We start from the raw sequence: 20518 nt of genomic DNA, 5'->3' as shown, positions 1-20518 counted from the left end.
CCCTTTCCTCACCACCACCAGGGTTTCTCTATGTAGCCTTAGCTGTCCTAGAACTCTGTAGACTAGGCTGGCATTGAACTTACAGAGATCACCTGCCTCTGCCTCCCAAATACTGGGATTAAAGGCATGCGCCATCATCACCTGGTGGACACAGGTATTTATATACACAGCTATAAGCAGTAACCTTACCCTGCTAAAGGATCTGTATAACGCCCAAATGAAATCGATGATTCCATTCATTTTTTTTGGTTAATCTTTTTTTAAGTTTTTGTTTCAATTCTTGCTAGTAGTTTATTTCTAGATTAAGTAAATAAAAAAAAACTAAAACCAAATTCTGATATTTCAATAGTTCTAGACACTATTTTAAAATAAAATATCAATCCCTGGCTGGAGAGATGGCTCAGAGATTAAGAGCACTGACTGCTCTTCCAAAGGTTCTGAGTTCAATTCCCAGCAACCACATTGTGGCTCACAACCATTTATTGTGCCCTCTTGTGGTGTGCAAGCATACATGCAGGCAGTACACTATATAAATAAAAAATAAATATTTAAAAAAGCATGAAATATCAATCTCACATACTAATGTGCTTGGGAGACACGTTTTATATTAATTTATGCAGGTGTGGAGAAATAAAAATATGTAAACGGGGAGTAGTAAATTAAGCAAATGAAAACAATGATTTCATCCAAAATTAAAAGTAAGCATTAAAGCTGGGCAGTGGTGGTGCAAGCCTTTAGTCCCAGCACTTGGGAGGCAGAGGCAGGCGGATCTCTGTGAGTTCAAGGCCAGCCTGGTCTACAAGAGCTAGTTCCGAGACAGGCACTAAAACTACGGAGAAACCCTGTCTCGAAAAACCAAACCAAACCACAACAACAACAAAAATAACACACAAAAAAAGATTCTAGCCGGGCGATGGTGGTGCACGCCTTTAATCCCAGCACTCGGGAGGCAGAGGCAGGTGGATCTCTGTGAGTTCGAGGCCAGCCTGGTCTACAGAGCTAGTTCCAGGGCAGGCTCCAAAGCCACAGAGAGAAACCCTGTCTCGAAAAACCAATAATAAAAAAAAAAGATTCCAAAAAGCAAGCATTAAAAGGATATCCGACAGCTACCCCAATTACTTAAACAAGAGGGATTCCCCCATTCCTAGTTCTTTTCTAATGCAATTTCTGAAATTTCTTTCTTTCTAAACTTTGATGCTGGTGAAGCATACCCAGCTGAAACAATCGCTAATTAAAGTCTCTTGATACTTGTTCCTTTTGGAGACAAAAAGGACGCACATGCGCAGAAGAATCACTGGACTACAATTCCCAGAAGCAGTAGAGGACACAGCATCCTATTGGACTACAATTCCCAGTTCGACGGAAAACCACGCATGCGCAGGACATTTTCCCCACGCACCTGGATCCTCCCCCCCTTAAAAACGGGGAACGCCATAACTCGCCCCCTTTTGTCTCTTCACCCCCATCCCTCACCTGTCGTCACCCCCTCCCCATTAAAGTTTACCGACGTGGGACCGCCGTGCATCTCGTGTTTTCTCTCCAACCCCGCAGAAAAGAATAACAATACTGAGTCCCACTAACATATATTTTGGCAAATGATGATCTTACAATCTTGGTATAAAATAAATATTTTTTCTGGAACAATTTAAAGTAAAATGGATCTCTTACAAGCTATAGGTATTTAATGGCATAATCTTTCTGGTAATTAAAAATAATCCAGAGGAGGCCGGGCGGTGGTGACGCACGCCTTTAATCCCAGCACTCTGGAGGCAGAGGCAGGCGGATCTCTGTGAGTTCGAGGTCAGCCTGGTCTACAAGAGCTAGTTCCAGGACAGGAACCAAAAGCTATGGAGAAACTCTGTCTCGAAAATCCAAAAAAAAAAAAAAAAAGAAAAAAAAATCCAGAGGGCTTGGGGTGTGACTTGATGGAAGAACACCTAGTGTGTAAGGCAATGGGTTCCATTTCAGAACTGAAAAAGAGGAAAGGTTCTTTTTATGGGGTGAAAGGGGATTGAGATAGTGTCTCTCTGCGAAACAGTCCTGGCTGTCCTGTAAAGTGCTTTGTAGACAAGGCTGGCCTTGAACTCACAGAGATCTGCCTGCCTCTGCCTTCCGAGTGCTGGGATTAAAGGCGTGCCTGGGTTTATAGAAGGGAAAGGTTCTTAACAATCATCTATTTTCTTGATAAAGAACAATGGCTTGGTTAAACTACCCCTACACACTTTATACTAATGGTAATCTTGTTCACTCATCTATTTGCTTTGAAGGCCTGAGAGGAGCTACTGATACCACTTTTTGAGATGCAGATTCACATCAACTTCTTTTGATCCATCTCAGCGCATCTTGGCTCATCTTAAAGCCTTAAAGTACTTCAACAAAACTCCTAAAGTAGTTATTAAAATAGCTTATCATGGTGGCACACATCTTTAATTCCAGCACTTGTGAGGCAGAAGCAGAATCTCTGAGTTCAAAGCCAGCTCCAGTCTAGTCTACACCAGTAAATTTCAGGGTAGCCAAGGCCACATAGTGAGACCCCACCTAAAAAACAAACAAACAAAACACTCCAAGAAAAAGGACAACAAAGATGAACAAAACAAAATTAAAAAAAAAAAAATCAAGCCAACCTCCATTTTATATACTGATAAGCCAATTTATGATCAAAGTAAGGAACTAGCCAAATAGATCTGTGGATAAATCTTGTTTTCCTTTTTTTTTTAAAAAAAAAAAATAAAGGAACCTATTTCTGTAAATAAATGACACTGAAATTTAGCTGTGTTCATCCTCCCACCCCCATATGTCAAAGGCTGCTTTATTTTACATTCGATTAAATAGGGATGGGGGTGGAGCCTCAGTAGTAGAGTACTTTCCCATCAAGCATGCTCTAGACTTGGTCCTTATTCTCACTGGAATCAAGTAGTGTGACAGAGATCATACAGTAGGTAAAGCTGAAGATAGCTGCTGTTCCTTCTATCTTTCCCTTCACAGAAAACACAAGTCAAATCTTTTCCAAATGCTAGGAAAGAGATTAGTATCATATTTAAACCTACAGCTTGGATACTCATCTATAGTAATGTTTTTAGAATAAACTCACTGAAAAAATACTATTTGAATGTTCTTGGCGAGTTTCTGAAGATATTTGTGTCTAATAGAATAACTTTATTCTTTTTTGGAATGATAGTCAGGCAGATCTCTGAGAGTTTTAGGACAGCCTGGTCTACAGAGTAGTTCCAGGACAGTCAGAGCTACACAGAGGGTTTCTCTGTAGCTTTACAGCCTGTCCTGGAACTAGCTCTTATAGACCAAGCGGGCCTCAGACAGATCCGCCTGCCTCTGCCTCCTGGGATTAAAGGCGTGTGCCACCACTGTCTGGCTATAAACAACTATTTTTATAGGTCAAACACAACATTACCTAATGTTAAAGAAAAAGTATTTACATTTCTGATAAAAATGGAAAGTAGTGGGCGGTGGTGGCACACGCCATTAATCCCAGCACTCGGGAGGCAGAGGCAGGGGATCTCTGTGAGTTCGAGGCCAGCCTGGCCTACAAGAGCTAGTTCCAGGACAGGCTCCAAAGCTACAGAGAAACCCTGTCTTGAAAAAAACAAACGCACAAACAACAACAACAACAACAAAAACACTTATGGGATGGAGAGATGGCTCAGTGGTTAAAAGCATTGCCTGTTCTTCCAAAGGTCCTGAGTTCAATTCCCAGCAACCACATGGTGGCTCACAACCATCTGTAATGAGGTCTGATGCCCTCTTCTGGCCTGCAAGCATACACGCAGACAGAATATTGTATACATAATAAATAAATAAAAAAAATGGAAAGTAGTTTTAGAATATAAAACTGTATTTTCTTCTCAATCAATTAGATTTTATGGTCATGAAGGACAATAAAGAGACTGATTCTGAGTTAAGACCAAAAGATGGAGTAAATAGAAACATCCCTAATTGCCAAGACATAAGGTGGAAATACTGAGATTAGAAACCAGGTGGCCATTGTGTGGAGACCTGGAATCAATACCACTTTATAGAAATCAGGCCCTCAGCATTGGGGCACTCAATTGCTATGGCAATAGGTGAGTTTTAGCCTTGATCACATGGCTTATAGCTTGAAATCTGTTTCACGGGAAAGTATTTTGAAGCATGCAGTGAACTTTAAAAACCATGCAATAAACATGAAAACACGTGGTATCAGTTACACAGCAGGTTCAAATGAATCTTTAAAAGACAATTTGGATGAAAAATAATTCAAGACATTCAACACAGAATTTTTTGATGCACATAATTAAGAATTCTATTCTTTTTCTTTTCTAAAGAATCAGTATTTTTTTGTTTGTTTGTATTTCCTTTCCTGAGATGGGGGTATCTCTGTGTAGCAGTTCTGGCTATCCTAGAACTTGCTTAGTAGACCAGGCTGTCCTTAAATTCACAGACCTCCACCTGCCTCTGCCTCCCAAGTACCAGAATTAAAGGTATGACACCACCACCCCGCTAAGAATTACCATGTTTTTAAAAGATTAGTTAAATTATTTTATCCTCTGAGGGGATTAATCTAAAATAGTTTCCTTTGTTTGTTACCTAACAATCAATCTAGCTGCTCTCTTATCTCATTTTTTTTTTCTTTTTTCTTTTGATTTTTAGAGTCAGGGTTTCATTGTTTAGCTCTGGTGTTCTGGAACTCACTTTGTAGACCAGGCTGGTCTCGAATTCACAGGGATCCGTCTACCTCTGCCTCCTGAGTACTAGGACTAAAGCATGCACCACCACCGCCTGGCAAAAATTTTTTTTTTGATTTGGGGAAAAAAGTTAAATTTAGACCTGCAAAAATTAAGTGTCATTTGTTAATTTTTTGCTATTGAAGGCAAGTTCTGAATCATAACAGACAACTTTTCCAGTCTAGAAAACCTTTCTGAATCAGAAAAATGTCTTCCTAAAATGTGGTACTGAAGACTGAATCTAGATCCTTATACATGCTACAGAAGTGCTCTACCATTGAGCTACAGCCCCAGCCTTCTTTCTACTTTGAAATAGGGTCTTATTAAGTTCTCTAAGCTGGCTTTGAAGTTGTTCTACTCCTGGCACAGCCTCTGGAACAGCTGAGATGACTGGCCTAAGACATTGGTCCCACCTAGAATAGGGCCTTTATAACTCAGTCTTGCTTTACAAGCTATGCTATCCATCCTTATCCTTTCCTTTCCTACTCACTATCCAAGGCATACACTGTCATTCCAATGACTATGGATCTGGAAAAAAGACCAGGCTGAAGCTAATAGATCTCTGTAGAAAGTTTCTTCTTCTTCTTCTTCTTCTTTTTTTTTTTTTTTTTGAGACAGGGTTTCTCTGTAGCTTTGGAGCCTGTCCTAGAGCTAGCTCTTGTAGACCAGGCTGGCCTTGAACTCACAGAGATCCGCCTACCTCTGCCTCCCGAGTGCTGGGATTAAAGGCGTGCACCACCACTGCCCGGTAAAGTTTCTTCTTTTTATATGTGGCCATAGCAGAATTTGATGGACCAGATGGTAGTCAATAAAGGAAAATTTAAAAGGTTCCTTTTAACATTCCATTCACCCTTTCCTCCAAAATTTCATAAAAAATAATTAGGATAAGAGGGGTTATTACACATAAGACGAGCATGATTTACCATTGAAGCTGATCGACTGTTTGTAACAAGGCTTGATCCTCCATAGTTTGAATTCAGGTTTCCAATTGGTGCATTATGGGATGGTCCCAATAAACTGTGTATATCACTGTGACTAGTAGGCAGACTGGTAGAAGGTCCAACTGCATGGTTCCGCAGCACATGGATAGCATCATCCAGTCTGTCTAAACGATCTTCCATTCGAGACTGCTGTAAGGATCAAAAACAACATGGGGTAGGGTGGTTACTGTGGATATCGACTCAATTTACTAAGCGTCTACATCTCTTATTCAGGGATATAAAGAAGGCAGCAAATGCAATGTAGTATCAATTAGCTTTAAAGGCGACTACCTGCACTTCAAATCAACAACAAAACAGGCAGCTATCTTCAGACTAAATTTTCAAAAGTGCTGCTTCTTTTTTCAAAAGTCAACTGCTTTATAAGATGAATTTACCCATCTATCATGAGGTTATTTCTTTTAGTTTCTATAATAAATGAAGGCTATTATACCAATACTCAATTACAGTTGATGGAAAGGGATAAACTGTACTTTAACATGATCTCTGAAAGATGTCAATTTAGGGAAAGGCTCTCAAATCCATTTAAGTTTTAGGTGAGCAGAACACACCTATCTTCAATGGTGTACACATTCAGATACGCTCTTTAACAAAACTGAAGGAAAGACATCTACTGCCCATGGGTCACACATGCCTTATATACAAACACAATTCTGAAAACCAAAAGCACATGCCAGTAGAGCTCTTAAAAGAAGTCATTCTTAACAGACACATCTACTTTCTATCACTGCTACAAGAGCTTTAATGCTCATTTGTTTGATTTTTAAAGGACGCTGAAGTCTGTACAGCTTAATAATTTTAAATGGATAAGGGACGTATAAGTAATTTAAACACACAAAAAGGCACCATCTAAAAGAAATAGTACCTCACAGACATCCTTTAAGAAGGACATTGCATCTTGCAAATGCTCGTGAAGTTGCTGCTCAACTCGATTTTTCTGGCAAAGTCAAGACAGAACAGGAGGCAAAGCACAGGTTAAGATTAACTCCAAAAGAGATGAGGAAATAGCTGATGTGCTTGTTGGCATAACCTGTTAGTAAAGTTAATGTGGAGATCTGCAAGATCTACTTGTATTAAGCTCCGAAAGGCTGGACTTTAACAGGGACTCACAAGGTTAGCATGTAACTAAGCACACACTGCTTGAGTTTGCTTGCAAAATATGTGAGAAGACAACTTTCCTCCAACTTGAAATATTTTGTTAGGCACAGAAAAAGAGGGCTTCTGATTGCAACCTAGAATTACTGAATGATTACATGACTTAGCATATCACCAGGATCACGCTCATTTATTTTTATTACACTTTGTGATTCTGGGTCACAAATAAGCACACAAACATAACAGTAGAGAACATTCTACCACAAATTCTTCACCTTGGAGTACTAGTCCTATTTGTCTGGCAAGCAATGTTTTGCTTGTGTGGTATGTACTTTATTACAAGAAGACATCAGAAATGCTTTTATAATAAAAAACTGACATATGTAAAAGTCTAATATAAATATAACAACACATGATTTTGAATCAATGGATTTGATTTCTTGTCCTTTTAAAAATAAATTTCATATTGACAGTATAGAAAAATTAAGTCTTATATTTTTCAAAAAAACAAAAATCCTTCAGTATTCTTTTAATTCCCTATGTCTATATAAAACAGATGACAATAAAGACACCTAAAGTGTCATATTGTCTACTAAATCAGGTCATCTGTTAGCAAAGAATGTGTAACACTATCCTACCATTTCTTCACTGTTACATAAGATTTTAGGGGAAAAAAAAAAAGCAAAATCACTAATAACAAAAAACCCCTCTGAACCATAAAGCAAAGTTCTATTAACACCTGTAAAGACAGCAGAAGGCTCTTACCAGGGAGTGAAGTGAGTTTTCATAGCTTGGGGATGAAGGAGCTTGCCCTCCAGCTCTGGGCCACTGACTAGTACCTGTTAAACCGAAAAAAGCATTCACATGTATGGATGAACTCAGTGTCTCAGTAATGTTAAAGAAAAGATAAAGATATTCAGTAATAATAAACAAATAATGGAAAACTTGTTTATCATTCAGCATAATATTAGCAACTTACAAGCACAAAACATTGAAAAACTTTTTCATTATTAATTCCTGTAAAACACAGCTAGCTAGGATTATGTTTGTATATTCTTTAGACTTTGTCTATACACATGTGCATCTTTGAAAATATTTATCTTTTAAAGATGTTTGCTTCCCCACAATGGCTTTACACTGTTTGATAATGCTATTAATGATAACATTAATACTTATCTGTTTCTCTGTACCATAATTTTCTTAATTACCATATCTCATCACTAGCAATTTTCAATTTATAGTTTAACGCGTATTTCTCAATTTAAACAGTGTACACACATTCACGTGCATCTTCTGACAGTACCCCAGCCATGCACGGATGAAGCTGCTTCAAAGGCTAAAATGTAACAGTTAAAAAAAAATGTTTAGGTGGGGAGTTGATCACAAGCTAAAGACTCCAAATTATTCAAACAAAAAAATCAATTCAGCAAGCTAGGGTGGTAGTGCAAACCTTTAAATCCAGCACTCGGGAGGCAGAGGCAGGTAGATCTCTGTGAGTTCGAGGCCAACCTGGTTTAAAGAGCTAGTTCCAGGACAGCTAGAACAACCCTGAGAAATCCTATCTTGAAAAACAAACCAGTGTGTGTGTGGGGGGAATCATTTCAACCATTTTGGTCCAATCTTCCTCCAAACCCCTGTGTGATCAGGCTGTGACAGGCGTTCTGAAATGTCTGAAGACAGGACAGTCAGGAGGCACACAAATGCTTTGCAAAGTAGGCAGTTTCTGTGGTTCCCCATGAGCTTAGTGTTGAGGGTGCAGAAGGATGCACTGCACCACTCACATGGGAAATCTGCACACAGAAGACTGTGCATGTATGTTGGGGACTGAACCCAGGGCCTCATACACGTTAGATAAATGTTCTACAACTCATTAAGCTATACTCCCCAGCCTTATATTTATAGTTTTTTGGATAGTAATATAAAGAAACCATGCAATGGGTCATCTTTACTCAATGGGTTAAGATGCTTGTTGTCAAGCCTCACAACTGGGTTTTATACCTGGAACCCACATAACAGAAGAAGAGAACTGACTCTTGCTAGGTGTCTTGACTTCCAGATGTATAAATTATGGAAGGTGTTCCCCTCCCACCACACACATACAAAGAAACCACACAAAGATCTAAAATACCACCCATTTAACCATATATTAAAAAAAAAGATGGGGAAAAGGCTAGGAGTGGAGGTTGGGAAAACTGTGATCGGGATGTAAAAAACAATAATAAAAATTAATTTTTAAAAAGACACATAGTTAAACTTACTTTGTTGTTTTATTATTGATTGGTCTACCCACTGTTACAACACAAGGTTAAAGCAGAATATTAGAAGGGTTAAATCAGTGATAGATATCTCTATGAACGTCACACAAATTAAATTCTGAGCTACATTTCACGGACAAGGGTGCTATGACTGTAATAGTCACCTAATATTTTATGTTGTTGGTCACAAAGGGGTGGATGGACAGTTACACAAGACAGCGCTAGCTCAGAAGTTAGCACCATCATCTGGTAAAGTTCAGAGTACAAGCATTTAGTGGAGGCTGGGAGTGTAGCTCAGTGGTACAATATTTGCTTAGAATGTGTTAAGTCCCTAGGTTTGATCCCTAGCATGTGGTACACACAAAAATAAAACAAGCAAAACAAACAAACAAACCAAAAAAACCCCAGTTTTATTTTAATCTGCCTTATAAAAATTATCTTAAGAGAGATGAAAGCATGCCACCAAGCTAAATAAATATATTTCTGGTAATGGAACACTAATACCATTCCCTTCTGTGCATAGATTCTAATGTAATAAATAAAAAAAAAACAAACAGTAAATATACCAAAATCTTGGCAGTCTTGGAGTACTGGTGTCTTATTAGCTATGGATGAGACCTGAGTGGGGTGGGAATCAGATTCTAGACACAGACCATAACACTAGCTAGCATGCATCTGATACTAGATAGAGCTATAGCTTCATCTCTTCGTAAAATTAGCATGAGAAGAAAATACACAGGTTAAATTTAGAATCATAATGGTGCCTCTTGCATGTAATTACCAACTATTGCAAGCAGGAGAATAGAGAAAAGGAATAGTGCAAAGGCTGGAAGTCTTGGTGCGACTTAGAATAGACTGCTCTCCCTTCCCAGCCCATCACTTGTTGTTTGGGGCTGGACATGCCCACAGGGAGAACATATACTTTGTGGGAAACAGTTTCTTTAACTGTCCTGTGGTCTTTTTTTTTTTTTTAAACTAACTATCCACTCTAGAAATGTGGCTCTTAGTTTAGAAGAATTTTAGCAAATTTACTTAGTAAAATTTATTGAACATATTTATAGGAAGCAAGCTAGGTGGTGAATAGGGTTAGAGCTGAATTATTTCGGGGAAGACTTTGGTCATACCTAAATTTATTCAGTGTTTCTGATTTGCTCTTATTCTGAGCAGTGCTTAGCAAGTACTTCCCCCAGTAGAACTGGTTCCTAAGTTAAGAGAATGGATACTGCCTCCTGTATAGCTAAGAATATTTATAGGCCTTAGTTCATTTGTTAGTTCTCTTGTTTCTGGGACAGAGTTTTACTATGTACCATTGGGCAGCTTGGGAATTGCTTTACAGACCAAGCTGGAGATCTGTCTGTCTTCTGTCCCCCTCACCCCTGGGTTGGGATTAAAGGTATGTACCACAATGCTTGGTTCCCAGTTATTTCTTATTCCAGACTTCCAGTAGTTTCTCTTTGTAACCTCACCCTAAACTCAAGCCTTCAGGAATCCTGCCCGCCACTGAAGTCCTAATCCTTACAGTTTGCCAAAATATATCCCAGTCACCCTTTCCACACATGACTAGATGAGGAGGGCAGGCACTTTCTCATGTCCAGACTTGGGCTGCACTTCCTTTATACTCACAAAAGCTGCTCTCCTTCTATTAAAATCCTCTTCATAAAATCTGTGCCCTAACCTGATCACAACTCAGTGTCAATTCTGTGGTTTTATTTTCTCAACTCATCTGGAAATTTGATGAAGTCAGGCAAGCAATTTAATACTGGGCATGTACCTAGATGACATACATGAATGTTTTGATTAAACTGACATAAACCTAAACTCAATTTTTACTGGGAGGTTCTGAGGGCTGCCACCAGGCCCTAATATTACAGACTTTCTTCATCTATATCCCAAATGAAGGTAAAGAAAGTCAAGGAATGGCCAGGGGGTGGTGGTACATGCCTTTAATCTCAGTACTTGGGAGGCAGAGACAGGCAGATCTTTGTGAGTTCGAGGCTAGTCTGTTCTACAGAGTGAGTTCCAGGACAGGCTCCAAAGCTACATAGAGATCCCGTCTTGAAAGACAAAACAAAACAAAACAAAAAAAAAAAGAGAAGAAACAAAAAAGAAAGAAAGAAAGTCAAGGAATGGTTAGCTTGCCGGCTTCCATATTGGACATATTCTAACATCTAACACAAATGTGTGTCACTTTCTAAACTATAGTAGGCATAGCCATTTCTCTTTCACCATGAGAGACTATATTCTATACCAACTTTAGCTAGATCCCAATAACTAAACTAAACATGGCAGGTCCACTTCAGATGCAGGTAACTGAGGTAGGCCTAGTGCTGGTCAATGAAAAATGAGGATAATTCTGTAAGGGAGATTTCTAGGAAAGATTTTTAAAGAGACATGGGAAAAAAAAAAGATCCTTTTTTCTTCTACTGGATACTGTTTGTAGTGTCTCAAATAGTTGCAAAGAACTGCTAGGAGGTAGAACAGGGATTCTGACATGCAGATTTACAGTTAGCTTGCATTGGGCCTCTTGTTACTTAAGAACAAATGCTCACACACCTTTAATCCCAGCACTTGGGAGGGAGAGGCAGACAGATCTCTGAGTTCAAGGCCATCTTGGTCAACACAGCCAAGTTCCAGACCAGCCACAGCTACACATATAGTAGCACTCTGTCTCCATGCCCCCACCCCCAATACTCTAAGAACAAATGGTTCTTTAATGTTCAAGCTAGGAGGGACCAGAGTTCCTTTTCCTTTCATCCTAAGCTTCAATACCTTAGAATACCTTAGAAGTGTCTTCACAAGTGCTTGAGATAAAAATGCTACTGGTTTGCAAAGTTCTGGAGGAAGATGAGATGGATTTATCCAAGAATGACAGTCATGAAGCTGCCTGTGAGGATCTGTTGCCTGTGTGTTTATCCTGTGCTGAGTCAGACCAATGGTCAGGCATGAGGAACATGGCTAACTATGCATGACCCACTTATTCCAGATAACAGAACAAGGTCATATACGGTACAAAGCAATCTGTACAAACAGTAGTTCTTTCACACAGTGCTTTTCCTTCTCTCCTCCCCGTCTCTGTTCTGTCATAGTGTGGGTATTCATATATGCAAGGGAGGTAGAGACAACAAAGACAGGAGAAATGTGCGTTTCTAAATACACTTTACGCCGGGCGGTGGTGGCGCACGCCTTTAATCCCAGCACTCGGGAGGCAGAGGCAGGCGGATCTCTGTGAGTTCGAGACCAGCCTGGTCTACAAGAGCTAGTTCCAGGACAGGCTCCAAAACCACAGAGAAACCCTGTCTCGAAAAACCAAAATAAATAAATAAATAAATAAATAAATAAATAAATAAATAAATAAATACACTTTACTTGGTGTTTCAGTAGCATTATGTGGAAATGAGGACTACTGAATTCAAGGCAGGCCCACTAAACATAAATAATCAGTAGCCTACGTTTTGATCAGCTATCTGAGTTATAGGGAAAAGACTAGTCAAACCTCACTTAACAATGCAGGAGACTTCAGAGTTGACTTGTACCAGTCTAGATTTCACTCATGTCTTCCTAGGCGCTGAGCACCAGGGTCCTCTCACATGATTAGTAAGCGCAGTGAAAGCAGACATGGACACATCCAATGACAAAGAGCAAAAACAGGCTGTGGCAAAAATTATGCCAAAGATTTTGGTAAAATAGTGCCAAGATAATGAGCAAGGATAAGTTACATCATTCTCCCTGTAATTTTAACTGTTAAACAACTCTAAGTCAATGGGTCTTTCATCATCTTGCTTATGTGGGCAACAGCTGCTTCACATTTACTAGACAGCTGAAGCCATGATCTCTGAAAAAGTGGCCTAGCCGGCTACTAGTGAAGAGCAGCTGCTGCAGCTCAACATGTCCATCTTGGAATGTGGCTGAGTAGAGACACAGGACTAACAAAGCACAGGTGACAGACAAGAACCCTGACTTCGTGAAACCCTGCACAACACAACAATGCTTAGTGAAAACTACCACACTGTCTAAGTGTGGCTAGACAGGAAAGCAGAGACGCTGCTGAGGCTGACTGCTGTGGGGGGACGGGGTGATTTCATTCAGTTGTCTAATAATGGCTCTTCTTCAAAACAAACACATTTTTTTGTCAGCAAGTACCTCCCCTCTAAATGTTGCTTAGCAAAAATATGGGTAAGGTTTAAACACTATTGCTAGAAAAGTATTTTCATGACTTTACTTAATACTAATAAAAATTACCATTTATAATTATCTCAACAAATTCATTCCAGAGGATAGTTTTAGAACTTGTCAAAATTAATGTTCAAAATCAGGAAATAGGAAAACAAACTGAACCATTTAGGCAGCTCCACTACTGCTGCTCATCCACAGCATAGTCTTTTTCTCAACAGAAAAACTATACAACCCCTGGTAAGTTTTCATTTAAAAATGTGTAATTATAACCTAGTAGTCTCAACGAAGTTACATATATTACAATCGGCATTGGAAACCTAGGAAGAGTATGAATAAATAATTCAAGATGAGCAATTATTTCAGTATTTCTTCAAAATGAACTCCAGGCAGCTTCTGATTAGATATTTATTGTCAAAATAATTGTTTCATAATTTAAATAGAACTTTACTGAAATTTTGTTGAATCACAATTATTTTCAAGTAGACTCGTATGTGCTATGAATAAAAGAGAAACTCACCTGTGAGAGGTGAAGGGGATCCCACCGGTGTTGATGGGTTTGATGGAAAACTACTGCTTGTATGGTCAGGAGAATAAATCTAATCAGAAAAATAAGAGATACACATGAGTCAGATAACAGCAAAAATACAAATCCATCCATGGAGCTGTTTCTGTGATCTTGGTCACACTACTCACTCACTCCAAGACTCATAAGGAAAACACTTTCATCCAATTGTACACTATTTTCTCACTAGACACCAAAGTAGCTTCAGTTTTCAAACTAGGAAAAAAATATTACACAATTTCAAATGTGAGAGGAATAACAAAAATATATATTTCTTAATTATTGTTGTTGGAAAGTTCTAATTATCAGCAGAAAAATCAAGACATGAGTTTGGGTATGGGTGCACCTCTGCAATAATGGACAAGTTCAAGGTCAGCCTGGGCTAAACAGCAGTAACAGGCCGTGGAGACTAGTGCAAGGCGCAGAGGTGAGACTGCAACTTTAAGGTCCCTTATTTGAGCTGCATCTTTGTCTCAAAATAAAACAAGCTATTGTAAAGTTAAAACATCTGGAAAGTAAGTAATCTTTAAAAAATATACCATTTAAGTACTATAAAAGTGATAATTCCACAAAAAAAACTTAAAAATAAAAAGGTAGAGTCTTTTAGGCTGTTTTGTTATTAGTGGTTTGAGTCAGAGTCTAGGTTGCATAATCAGGATCTCGACAGACCTTGTATTTGTGATCCTCCTGACTTGGCCTGCAAGGTCTGGAACTGCAGGTGTGTCACAGAAAGCTTGGTTACTATGCATTTAAAATGGTCTTTAAGTCAGGTGTGGTGGTGCACACCTTAAATCCCAGCACTCAGAGGCAGAGGCTGGTGGGTCTCTTGAGTTTGAGATCAGCCTGTTTACAGACAGAGTTTTATAACAGCCAGGGCTACAAAGAGAAACTTTAAAAAAAAAAAAAGTTTTCCCTTCTAACTAAAGATTAACAGTCACCACTTACCCCTTTAAAAAGTTACTTATCTGTTTTAGTTCCAATGACTGCATATTAAATTAAGCTTTCTCTAAAGGACACTAAACTTCTACAAACATGTTTCAAGATCTTTATCATTGTGACTCATTATTTCTTATGTTCAGAAGTCAGTTATACACCTTTTATGAGCAACCAATGCTAACTTCATAAAGTATGTAATACAATATTGATGAGGGAGGGAAGAATGATTTCACGATGCTGAACAGACAAGTCAGACAATAGTCACACAGCTGTATTCACAGATTAGTTTGCCTTGCTGACCACTACTCCTCAGCTGTGAGAACCAACTGTGAAAGCCCTGGAGCAACCTTACCTTCTGTAGTAGCTGGCAGCTCCCAGTTCTGTGCTGGTGCTTACAGTGCTTCCAAGCTATCCATTTTCTGTCTCCTACTCTCAATCCTTGCCTAGTCACTGCTGTGCTGACAAGAGATGAGGGATGGTAGAAATGGCAGAGCCTGTGCTTGGAATTCTCACCGGGGTGACTTTTGGGCTTCAGGTTTAGCTGAAGTTTACACCTCTTCTACTTTCCAGTTCCCTTAAAGGTTTCCGTAGAGTCCAAGTACCCTTTTCTTCTCTAGTCACCTGCTAATGACATTCTTTGTGCCATGTTTACACATCCTGGCGACTGACTCCTGAACTAACTTCTCCACCTGGACAGACTGAGTAGGGCACACCTGAACTTTGAGTCACCACTTTTCTTCCTATCCTCCCCACCTTTTCCCTTCTTTTCCTCTATTTTGGTTTGCGTTCTCCGTTTTCTACAAAGGGGTCTGGCTCTTCCCTTTGCAGATACCAATATTTACAATTCTGGTTTTGGGATAGGTACACATCCTTCTCATACCACTTTAAACCTGTGCCTGCAACCTCAGGTGTTCTTCCTCACGAGTTGTTCACCTTATTTTTTGACACAAGATCTCTCGTTGGCCTGGACCTCTGGCTGGCCAAGCCCTGGGGACCTATTTGTCTTCCCAGTGTTGAGACTTGTTTGTTTTTTCCAAGACAGAGTTTCTCTGTGTTGACAGCCAGAGCTGTCCTGGGACTGGCTTTGTAGACCAGGCTGGCCTCAAACTCACACAGAGATCTGCCTGCTTCTGCCTCCCAAGTGCTAGGATTAAAGGCATGTGCCATCACTGTCTGGCAAAAGAAGTAACTTTTTAAAGGCATGAACAACCACCACGTGGCTCCAGTGTTGGAATCATAATGAGTGATAAAATCTGCTATAATACATATTGATAAGAAGATTCTTTAAATGGTGAGATGTATCTTAGTATTTAAGTAATGAGGATCAATAACAGAAGAAAGTGAAAGTTTGTTATAGAGGCAGCATGGCATAACTTTGAGAACAATTATGTGGTGAGGTTCTGTATGGTGAGAATTGGTGTTAATCTTCTAGGCTATATGTATCTCACACTTAGGTAGACATAGGCTTTCTCAGGTGTGAATGAACTGCCAAGTCTTTCAGCTCTGCTTTTTCAGTGAAGCAATCCCTAAGTTTGTCAAATGCTGGTGAGAGTCCCTTTAAGTCAAAGAAAACAGGCTATACTTTAAAGTCATATAGTCATATGATCATATGATATATGGAGTCATATGATATTGGAGGGACAGGACATGGTTTTGATCCTATACTCAAAGCAGCAGTGAGCTTTTGGGAATCATGGTGGAAATAGGAGAAACTATACTAAAATCTATCTTTTCCAAAAGAAGCTTCTCCATTCGTATAACAGAAGCCATTTTTTTTTTTTTTACCATTTACCCATTACACTTGCAGTTTGATGTGATATCAGACAGAATTGCTATTCATTCATTATCTACATTTAAAAACTGTGGGGTGGGGTAGGGTGGGGAGTTAAAGAGATGGCTCAGCACTGGCTGCTCTTCCAGAGGACCTGGGTTCAATTGCCAGCACCCATAGGACAGTTCACACCTGTCTGTAACTCTAGTTCCAAGGATGCAATACCCTCATACAGACATACAGCAGGCAAACACCAATGCACAGAAAATAAAAAGTTATTCAGGGGCATGGCAGATGAGATGGCTCAATTTGCTCCCCAAGATCCACCTGGAAAGAGACCAGATTCCTGAAAGTTGTCCCCTGACCTCCATGCTTGTTTGTGCCCCCCCCAACAAAACAAACAGTGTTTTACTCCCACATAGGGAGGAAGACTAGTGCAGCACTACCAGATGGCAGATCAAATCACAACTTAATTAAACTATTTCATTAAAATCATTATTCTTTTAGAAATCCTAAACACCAGGCATTTCTGGCAATGAAAATTCTAAATGAAGATTTCTTTCTTTACCTTTCTGACCTTAAAGAATTCCAATACTGGTATTTAAAGAAGAAAAACGTCATTTTAAAAATGGGGGTGGCAGTGACTTAAGAGTCTAGGGCAGAAACAAAGTCAGAGCTCATTCTACATGCAGCCCACAGGCACCTACTTAAATGGCCAATGATGAATAACTCCCAGTACCTTCTGCCAGGCTTAAACGGTAATATTTCTCATTTTACTGCAACAAATGAGGCTCCTCCTCCTATCAGTCATGGTCCATTCCAATCAGTAGGGTGCCAATAAAGCCAGAGGCTAATGAAAAGAGCCTCAGACAAAAAGAAACAATGGGGAGCTCCAGGCCCAACCCTGGAACTGAGAGTCTAAGGTTTTAAACACTGAAGCTTTTGCACATTTCAGTTAATCTTTATTATGCTAATGTTATTGAGTCTAAGGAACAAAGAAACTTATTTCATGAATTACTTCTAAACTGTCAACTTCCCTGGATTTTCTTTTCTTTTGTTAGAGACTACTGACCATTTAACTATCTAGATTAAAGCACACACATTTCTCCTTCTCTTCTTTCCTCCCTAGCTCATTGAAATCAAAACATAAATTATCACAAAGAAGCCTGATATAATCAACAAAGTTAAACAGTCCTCTCGTTTGATCTCTTCTAAATTAAAGACTGAATGTTTTGATATGGTATTAAGCACTGAGATAAACCAGATGTTTCTTCCTCCATATAACTCTCCATGGGCACAGTCTTAAAGGGTGATTGTCTGGCAAATGTTCAGGGACACACAGATTTTTCCTTTCCTTCTATCTACTCATGTGTATTATCTAAACTAGTGCACAATCCATAGGGCTTTGGGGACTTTGTGTAAATACCTTCATATACAATTCTCTTTCTTGCTATCCTGAGATTAAGACCACAATTATCCAAGCTTAAACCTAAAATAAAGGAACCTTTGCAAATGCATTATCTGGCCTTACATGTTTAATCACGCAGTATTCTGTGTGTTCTTTAATACCTAAACTGAAGAACAAAGATTGTACCCTCCGGTGTTTCACACATGAAAGACCTTCTAAGGCAATTGGGGAACTAGAATTAACTTCTAATGACAACAGCAGTGTTTTCTCATGAAAAGTAGAAGCTATATCATATTAAAGATACCATATTCTAGCCATCTGAAATATTTAACATAAAATTTTGATATGCATGTCAGGTTCTCAGATGTAATTCTCATTAAGTTTCTTCCTCTTATCTCTCCTAATTCTTCAAATCACCAGACAACTGTTTTTTTTTTTTTTTAGCACATTTTAAACACTAAACATTACTTATGAGAATGGGAGTCTACAAGGAAAACTGGAGAAACAATATTGTTTGGGGAGATAAAGGGAGTCTGAAGAAAGGGATAGGAAGCGTGCATGTGAGGGTCTGCAGTGATGGAGCAGATGGAATGCATCACTCTTAGCTATGACAGAAATGATTTATGGAATGACCTGGCTGTTCCTGCCTAGTAACAACACAGGACTGAGTTTCATTCAATCCAGAGTTGAGTTTCCATAGCAACTAAAGCCCACCCACTAGCTAGATTAAACATTTTTTTCCCCTGGCTTCCATTCTGAGTGAATTTGGATTTTTTTTTCTCCAAATACCATCCTGGTTTGGCTAGTATGCTGTTCATAATATGGAAGGGAAATCAAGGATGTCAGGATAACTATAGTAAGCTTGAAGGATCACTGAGAACATCACAAAGTCTTGTCTGCCCCTATAATGGTTTCTTCATATACATTTTCCTTAGAAAAAACAAAACAAAACCTTATGAGAAAAAAAATGATTCCCAAATGGAGGTTTTATTTTTAAATTTTGCTTAATAGTAAGAGTCAAATGTAAATGTCCTTTTACAAATGAATAAACTATCTGTTACTAGTTCTTTTAAAATGAGGAGGAACATGGCATGCTAATCAAATACCCGAGAGCAATTTTCTTCTATACAAGTTTTCTTCAGGGAATAAATTCAGAAAAAAAAAGCAGGACAACTCCTTTTAATCATCCTCAACACTTCTAATACAGTCCCTACAGCACAGTTTCATAGATACCCAAAGCAGTGGAAAGGAGCACTCTGAGGCTAGATAGAGGGGATTGTATTGCATATGAGCTCTACTCGTATTAGCTAGTGATCCCCAGGGCAAACTACTTCATCTTTTGAGCCCAATTCCTTAACCTTTAAACCTTAGTTTCCCCATCTATAATAAGGGGGTAATAATGCCAGGGTGTTCCTGAGGATTAGGTGAAATAGGGGATGGAACTGGTTAGTGTAGTGCCGAGCAACTAGATAGCACTCAGACCACAGTTGATCATTTCCGTGGGTTTGTACCCCACCATTATTACATATGTTCCAAGATTAAATCCAACAAACATTTACTGGATTCCACTGTGTACAGGGTTTCATATGTGGTAGAAGAGTTTGACTTGGCTTCATTTCTTAAAAAACTCAGACTTAGAGCTATAGAGAAAGGTTTATTTACTCAAACAATACATAAAGGAGTTTCTTTCTTCAAGAGCTCAACAGCTGCTCACATATCAGAGTTCTACTTTCCCTATCAACAGCAAATGTTTGAGAAAGTTCATTGTATTGCAGACAAAATATAAGACAACTCTGGAATTCTAAAAAGCATACTGCTTAAGACAAAAGGATGAGGAAAAGAATACAAGTCTAAGGAGAAACTTCACAAGGCAGAAAACATAATTTGAAGCTGAATAAGTATATTTGAGTCTTATAGATTATTAACAAACACCATTCTCTCCTTTCTGGCTTTAGCATACCAAACTAATTTTTAACATTTTAAGAGTCATACATATTAAATGGTGATCACTGTGGTCCCTATTTTTTGAAGTGATCAAGACAAGCTGTAACGTATTATAAAATCTCTTTTAATCCATTTTGTTCATTTTAGCACAAGTCTTTCAATGATTCTGAGCCCCACCCTCTAGTCTGAGTGAACCAGCTGTAGCTGACTGCTTTTTTCCACAAACAAACAAACAAACAAACAATATTTTCCATCTTGTGAAAACCCTTATAAAGGCATTTCCTTCATATTAGATGAGTTGGATTTTCTTTCTTGGCTCTTCTTGATTTATTTAAATGGGCCACTTGAGTATTTACATATAAATTTCCCCAAATTCCTTTGTTTTACCTGTATTTCTTCTATTCAAATAAAGACATATTAAAATGAAACCACAAATACAGCTATTGTAGGTATGGAGTAGGTGGTGTTATCATGTTAATTTAATGGTATATACCAATATAAACAGAAAACAGTTCCTGGAGCTAGGTCCTGTAGACCAGGCTGGCCTCGCACTCACAGAGATCTGCCTGCTTCTGTCTCTAGAGTGCTGGGATTAAAGGAGTGCGCCACCACTGCCCGGCTCAGAAAATAGTTCTTAAATGCATAATTATGTTAAAAG

General features: G+C 38.9%; 1 protein-coding gene across 7 annotated transcripts in view; it reads right to left on the bottom strand.

The window, feature by feature from the left end:
• Tcf12 (transcription factor 12) overlaps nucleotides 1-20518 on the bottom strand; it is a 260476-nt gene that overhangs the window by 19422 nt on the left and 220536 nt on the right. For 5 of the 7 annotated variants that reach the window (XM_041679863.1, XM_041679864.1, XM_041679865.1 and 2 more), the window contains 4 exons: nucleotides 13757-13835; nucleotides 7577-7650; nucleotides 6582-6653; nucleotides 5642-5848 (listed from right to left, as the gene is read on the bottom strand). In XM_041679863.1, coding sequence (XP_041535797.1) covers nucleotides 5642-5848; nucleotides 6582-6653; nucleotides 7577-7650; nucleotides 13757-13835 — 432 coding nt within the window. The remainder of the gene's footprint in view (nucleotides 1-5641; nucleotides 5849-6581; nucleotides 6654-7576; nucleotides 7651-13756; nucleotides 13836-20518) is intronic. The other 2 variants (XM_041679866.1, XM_041679869.1) reach the window with 1 other exon arrangement.

Source organism: Microtus oregoni, unplaced genomic scaffold (assembly GCF_018167655.1).
Source record: "Microtus oregoni isolate MIOR12 unplaced genomic scaffold, Mior012 000032F_ref0000030, whole genome shotgun sequence".
NCBI lineage: Eukaryota > Metazoa > Chordata > Mammalia > Rodentia > Cricetidae > Microtus > Microtus oregoni.
This window is presented reverse-complemented; position numbering and strand designations above follow the sequence as displayed.